Genomic DNA, 6,834 nt, shown 5'->3' with positions numbered 1-6,834 from the left:
TCCCAATCGTAAACCCCAAGTTATCAAACGTCACCTTGAATCTCTTTCCCTTGGCAGTTACAATATCAAACAGGTATCCCAAACTGTCCTCATTCATATAATGGATTGCGGCAGCTGGGTTGGTGTGCTTGTTTGTCCTCATTCGTAGAAGCTCTATCACTTTACCATGTGGTGGGGACATTTCCAAACTGAGGAATGCAGCTCCCCACCATGAGCCTTTTATCAGCTTTACAATATAACGCAGCTCGTCCACAATTTGTGTCATAGCAAAGTATTTGGGGTCATGAGCCATCCACCTGGGTCTACGTAGCAAGTGTCCTTCTCCCAGTTTACGCACCAGAACTTTCATAATGTCAATAGGAGTTGAAAATAGACCTTGTACCATATCGGTACAGATGTACCTGCCTCGACTAATAACAACAGTAAAGGTCATGACTGAATCCTGTGTCTTCACCATAATCGAACACACTCCTCCTTGCATGCCACCGAAGTGTGCTGCGACGACAATGTCCCCTTTGCGACTGTTAGATGTATCCATGAATGTGATAATCTGCTCTTTAGAGACTGATCCCCACCAGCGCTCCCCCAGCCATTCTAGGAAGGAATGCCATGATGTGTTCAGTATAGACCAACTAAGCATGCTTTCCATCGAATGTTGCTTTCTCGAATCTTCCACAGCTGGAATCGAGTCGTGACCATCTTCACAGTAAACCTGTAACTCGCCACCCTCTTCGCTGTAGTCTTCGTTGCTGTCCACCACCTCGCCATCGTCAACCTCTTCATCGTACACGTCTTCACAGTCCACCACCTCGTCGTCGTAAACCTCTTCATCGTACACGTCGTCACAGTCCACCACCTCGTCATCATCGACTTCTTCACATTCCACGACAGCGCCGGTGTCAACCTCTTCACCATAGACCTCTTCACAGTAGACCACCTCTTCGTCGTCAACCTGTTCACTGTAGAGCTGTTCACTGTCGACGTCTTGGGTGTGGACCTCGTAGTCTGACTCCTCGGAATCGTAAATGTCGTAGTCCACAAGACTATCGGTTGAACGGGGACTGGTTTCAGCCTCTTGGTCTCTGGTATCCTCCATGTCAGCACCGGGAGTATCTCGGTTATGGGTATAGTCCTCTTGACAATTGTCCTGATAATCATCACACATCCAATCCTCGTAGTCACCTGCCATGTCCGCTCCCGAACTGCTTTCGGAATCAGATGATTTGGAGCCTGAGGACCTAACTGCTTGTGGTATATGGCTGTTCCCAATCTCATAACCCTGGCAGTAACCGTAACAAGACTGAGTCTGAGGCCTCTTGACACAAACGACTGTCTCGTAATGGTTCCGACTATTCTCCAAATATATGCCCTGCTTAGACACCTCTAAACCATTAGATCTGTATTCAATCCAACGGTTGGTATAGTATGTATATATGCTTACCCCCAACATGTCTGCAGCTGCTTGAATCTCCACTTCGGTCGCCCAACTACCTAAACAATTCATGTTGGACTCCGTAATGTACTCTGACACTGAACGGTAACACACTCTCAGGATGGTCCTATACATATGTTGTTTGCTCTGTAGCTGCTGCACCACCGCATTTCGAATTGGCTCATGGTACTCCTCTGTACCACACAGTGCTTCACTGACCGCTCTGAAGAAACAATTTCCGTCACCTTTTATTTTCACATTCTTACACGGAGCACCTAACACACCAGACGCAGTATGACTGAGAGACCTCTTCTTGCACTGCACCTTCAGCCTAGTGCACAGCAGCTGGGCATCTTCAACTGTAACAGGGTTGAACTGCAGCTCTCTGCATGTGCTGCCACTAACAAAGTCAATGTCCGAGTCGTCGCTACTGTCATTCTCCTTTGCTGTATTACAATATCTGAGTGTATAGAAAGACTCTGATTTCCCATGTGCCATTATACACTCTGTTCTGCTTCCTGAGAGACGTCAGTATGGTCATTAATATATCGCTTTGGCCCCTATTGTCAAAGACCCACAGTTCTGCAGACTGAGTCATGATAGGGCGGGCCTAAGGAAAGCGTCATCAATCACACAGAGCTTAACAGAAGCCACAGGAGCCTATAAGGCTTCCATGCTTGCTGACTGAGTCATAATAGGGCGGGCCTAAGGAAAGCGTCATCAATCACACAGAGCTTAACAGAAGCCACAGGAGCCTATAAGGCTTCCATGCTTGCTGACTGAGTCATGATAGGGCGGGCCTAAGGAAAGCGTCATCAAACGCACAGAGCTTGACAGAAGCCACAGGAGCCTATAAGGCTTCCAGGCTTGCTCACTGTGAGGGCTTGGGTAGCCTTGTTATAGTTTATAATGCTGTTGAATGCAAGTAAAAAATAAAGTATGCTCAGACAAGCAACTGTCAAGTGTTACCAACTGTACTTTATTGATAAAAGAGGTCCACATCACCATAGTACCAAATGAATACAATATAACATTTCAACTGTTAGGATAATTACATCTCCCCCATACTTTCTCGGAGCAGTGTCAGATTCAGAACTCAGGTCCCCCATCCATACCACGATATTCTCCGTCAAGGTCAAGTCCCCCATCCACACCCAGGTAGTCTTCTTCAAGCACAGGTCCATCACTGATTACACTGTGCTTTTCGTACAGATGCATACATAGAGACAAGTGGATTGTTGCAACGAAGATGAACAGGTTACCCATAATAGTCCTACTTGTTATAGCTGATACCTCTTCCCCAGTGTTGATAAATGTAAACTCTTGTAACAACCCAAACTGACTTATAAGTAGTTCCCTGTATTAGTGCGTTGGCTAGAACATCAAGTGTTGGATAACTGATACGTGGTTTGCTACACTACTGAAAGCTGGATCTATTGTCACAGCCTCCAAATTCCACAGACAGGATACAACATAAAGTTTTGGATAACTGAGAGGTTGTGGTGGACACTCACAGATTCAACATTACGGGCAAGGGCCCTGTGTGCGAAGTGACAGGCTGTCCCCCGTACTGCCCTTGGGCCCCGTGTGAGTTTGGGTATTGATTCTAAAAACGCCCCCCCTCCTGCACTACCTTCCCTTGGTTGTGGATATTGTGCCTTTTGGGTATGGTTGTTGTTACATAACCCTCCCGTTGTCCTTCTATTATGCCTAGCACACAGTGTCCCCCCCCCGGGGTCACTCTGTCCCGTCTTGGCTAAAGGCCCAGTGGGCACAAGTGTGACAGTATGGGTGTGAACAGCCTTTGCAGATGTATTTCTTACACCTGCAGCACGCTGTGTGTGTCTTGGCGTCCTTCTTGGGTGGGCAGACCTGACACCTCTTCCTCTTACTCGCCCCCAGCGGGGCGGCCGGGGCGGCGGCGGCGGCCGGGCCGGCGGCTCGCTCGCGGGCCTGCGGACGAGCCTCGGCGGATACACGCTCGCCCCGTATGACTTTGACAAGTGCGGACGCGGCTTCGGTGCGGGGGAGACGCTGCCTTCTTTGGATCAAGGGCTTCACGAGCGCCTTTCCGAGCTGCTCCAGGAACACCCTCCTCTTGTTCCGCTTCCCGGGCATCCAGTCGGGGTTGATCTCTCGCCATATGACAAAGGCGTTGTAGGAGGACACGTCGAGGATGTTGTGGAAGATGACCAGGGGCCAGCGGGCGGTCATCCGTCTGCAGCTGTAGGTCCCGACCACCTTGTCTAGGTTGTCCACGCCGCCCTTGTTGCAGTTGTAGTCTAGGATGAGGGCCGGCTTCCGGTCTCGGCGATCGCTGACGTCAGGCTCCGCGTGCCGCGTGCTCAGAAGCAGCACGTTCTTATTTCTCTTTGCCAGGTAGGACACTAGAGTGGCGGTGGGCGTGAAGGCGAACCTGGAGGACGAGACCTGTCTGCCCTTGGACTGGAGCAGCGCGGGAGGGAGCTCGGGCTTGTTCTTTCGCACCGTGCCCACCATGGTGAGGTTCCTCTCGAGGAGCCGCTGCCCGAGTTCGTAGGAGGTGAAGAAATTGTCACACGTGACGTTGTGACCGGCCGGCAGTCCCTCGGTCAGATCGAGGACGACGCGCGCGCCCTGGTTCTTCTCGGGGCATCCGCCGGCCGCCTTGCCGGTGTACACTTGCATCTTCCAAGCGTAGCTGGACTTGGCGTCGCAGGCCACCCACGACTTGATGCCGTATTTGGCCGGCTTGCTGGGAATGTACTGTCGGAAAGGACAGCGTCCTTGAGGCGAGGGAGAGGGGAGGGAGAGGAGAGGGAGAGGAGAGGGAGAGGAGAGGGAGAGGAGATTAGCAGGAGATTAGCAGCAGCGTCATCGTTACAGGCTCACCATCGGGGCGCACTGCGTTTACGTTACACGCAGCCGCCGACGCCGCCGCCCGTGCCACTGCCCATTGCTACTGCTGCCCATTGCTACTACTGCCGATTGCTACCGCTGCCCGTGCTACTACTGCCCGTGCTCTCTACGCTACGCGTACATACACAGATACATTGACTGCTACCGCTCTCTATGCACAGATACATAGACTGCCCGTGCTCTCTACGCCACGCGTACAAACACAGATACATAGACTGCCCGTGCTCTCTACGCCACGCGTACAAACGCAGATACATTGACTGCTACCGCTCTCTATGCACAGATACATAGACTGCTACCGCTCTCTCTACGCCACGCGTACAAACACAGATACATAGACTGCCCGTGCTCTCTACGCTACGCGTACGTACACAGATGCATAGACGGTACCTCTGAACGGGACCAGTTGTTCGTCCACCGTCACTTCGGGCCCCGGGTTGTAGAGGGCCTGCAGCCGCTCCTCCCACAGGTCCCACACCTCTCTCACGGCCGCCAGTCTGTCGGTGGCGAGTCTCGCGGGTCTCGACTGGCGGTCGTCGAATCGCAGCAGCCTCGAGTACTTGTGAAACGCCTTGAGCGGCATGGTGGCGCGGAACACGGTCCTGCCGCTCTCGGCGTCCCACAGGCTGGCCGCGGCCTCGCCTCGGGACCTGTAGACGCCGGCTAGGATCAGCAGCCCTACGTAGGCGCGCAGGTCGGTGGAGTCCATGGGTCGCCAGCCGTCGCCGTATTTTCTCACCCCCTGCAGATTGGTCATGTCCACGATGATCCTTTCTATCGCCGGTGTGACAAACAGCCGGAAGGCGGACTCGATGTCGAGCGCTCGCGACGCGGCGTAGGCCGTGGGGCCCGGCGTCACGGCGGGGCAGGGCTGGCGGATGGCGCGGGGTCGGTCCGGGCCGCGATAGGCCGCGGAGGACCATTTGATTTTGCCGTTTTTCGACAGCAACGTCTCCCTTTCTCGCTCTGGCTCTCTGGCTCTGTCTGGCTCTCTGTCTCGCTCTCGGGCAGCGGCCGCGTCTCCCTCCGGCTCTTCCTCCGGCTCTTCCTCCGGATCTTCCTCCGAAGAGGAGCTCGACCGCGAGGCCGAGTCGTCTCCGTAGTCGTCCGCGTCGCGCTCGGGGTTGTATTCCTCACCGTCTTCATCTTCCGAAACGTCCTCCTCTTCGGAATCGCAGTAGTCTTCTTCGTCTTCTTGGTCGACGCTGGAGGATATCTGTTCCAGGACCTGAGCCGCGCTGAAACCGGGACTGCGAGGCGTCGTAGGCGGAGGCAACACGCTCGACGGGGTCGTATTCCTCGTCGCCGTCGTCCTCGTCGTCGTCCTCATCATCGTCCTCATCTTGTTCTTCTTGTTGTTGTTGTTGTTGTTGTTCTTGTTCTTGTTGTTGTTGTTCTTGTTCTTCTTCTTCTTCCTGACAATATTAGTAGGCTCTCTACGCCCTGCTTACTGTCGTAGGCGGAGGGCTCACGCTCGGCGGGGTCGTATTCCTCCTCGTCGTCGTCCTCTTCTTCTTCTTCTTCTTCTTCTTCTTCTTCTTCTTCTTCCTGACAATATTAGTAGCCTCTCTACGCCCTGCTTACGGTGGCCACGTGAATGGGACGAGGCACGCGAATGGACGAGGCGCGTGGTCGGCCCTGCCTGCTCCTTCGGCCCTTCGGCCCTTCGACCCTTCGCCCCTTCGGTCCCTTGGCCCCTTCGGTCCCATCCGGGACGCTCGGCTGGACTAACCGCGTGATAGCACCGAGGTCGTGCACAGAGTTGGTGGGGACAACTGGTCCCTGCCGGGGTCACTCCGACCCGGCCCAGACAGAGGGGAACAACTCCTAACACAGGCCCCGGGTCACTCCGACCCGGCTCAGACAGGGGTAGGAGGGGAGGGTTTACAACATACACCTTGCTAACGCCGCCGGGGTCTCTCTGACCCCAGGCCCTCGGAACAGAGGGGAACAACTCATAACGCAGGGCTTACAACAGGGCTCGGGTCAATGTGACCTGGCCCAGACAGGGGTAGGAGGGTTACAACATACACCTTGCTAAATGCTGCCGGGGTCTCTCTAACCCACACAGACACTGGGAATCGACTCAGAACGCTGGCCGGTGGTCACTCTGTCCCGCCGAGGCAAGGGGAAGGTTGTCTAACAACAGCCATACCCGAAAGGCACAATTTCCACAACCAAGGGAAAGTAGTTTGTAGGGGGGCGTTTTTAGATTCGATATCCAAACTCACACGGTGCCCAAGGGCCCGTTTGGGGGCAGACACGCCGTATTCGACACAGGCCCTTGCCCGGAATGTTGAGAATGTCAATTTTGGGGCAGGACCTTTTACTAGTATCCAGCAGGTGGTGGTGTTGGGTCACTGTGACCCCGGCCTGCCGGGGTCTCTCTGACCCACACAGACACGGGGGAAGCGACAGGTGACGCTGCCGAGGGTCACTCTGACCCCTCTGACGTCACTATGACCCCGCCCACACAGGGGCAGGGGCAGGAGGGTTACAACATA

The 6,834-nt window shown here is 54.3% G+C and overlaps 1 protein-coding gene across 1 annotated transcript; it reads right to left on the bottom strand.

Annotated features, from left to right (window-relative positions):
- Positions 1-2,390: 2,390 nt before the first annotated feature.
- LOC129848956 (piggyBac transposable element-derived protein 4-like) lies at positions 2,391-5,825 on the bottom strand. Its single transcript, XM_055916031.1, has 2 exons — positions 4,721-5,825; positions 2,391-4,197 (listed from the first exon to the last, which is right to left on the bottom strand). Exons 1-2 carry the CDS (start codon positions 5,670-5,672, stop codon positions 3,170-3,172), a joined length of 1,980 nt encoding a protein of 659 aa, XP_055772006.1. The 5' UTR covers positions 5,673-5,825; the 3' UTR covers positions 2,391-3,169.
- Positions 5,826-6,834: the final 1,009 nt, after the last annotated feature.

Source organism: Salvelinus fontinalis, unplaced genomic scaffold, assembly GCF_029448725.1.
Source record: "Salvelinus fontinalis isolate EN_2023a unplaced genomic scaffold, ASM2944872v1 scaffold_1296, whole genome shotgun sequence".
NCBI lineage: Eukaryota > Metazoa > Chordata > Actinopteri > Salmoniformes > Salmonidae > Salvelinus > Salvelinus fontinalis.
Note: the sequence above shows the minus strand (reverse complement) of the source record. Positions and strands in the feature narration are given on the sequence as shown.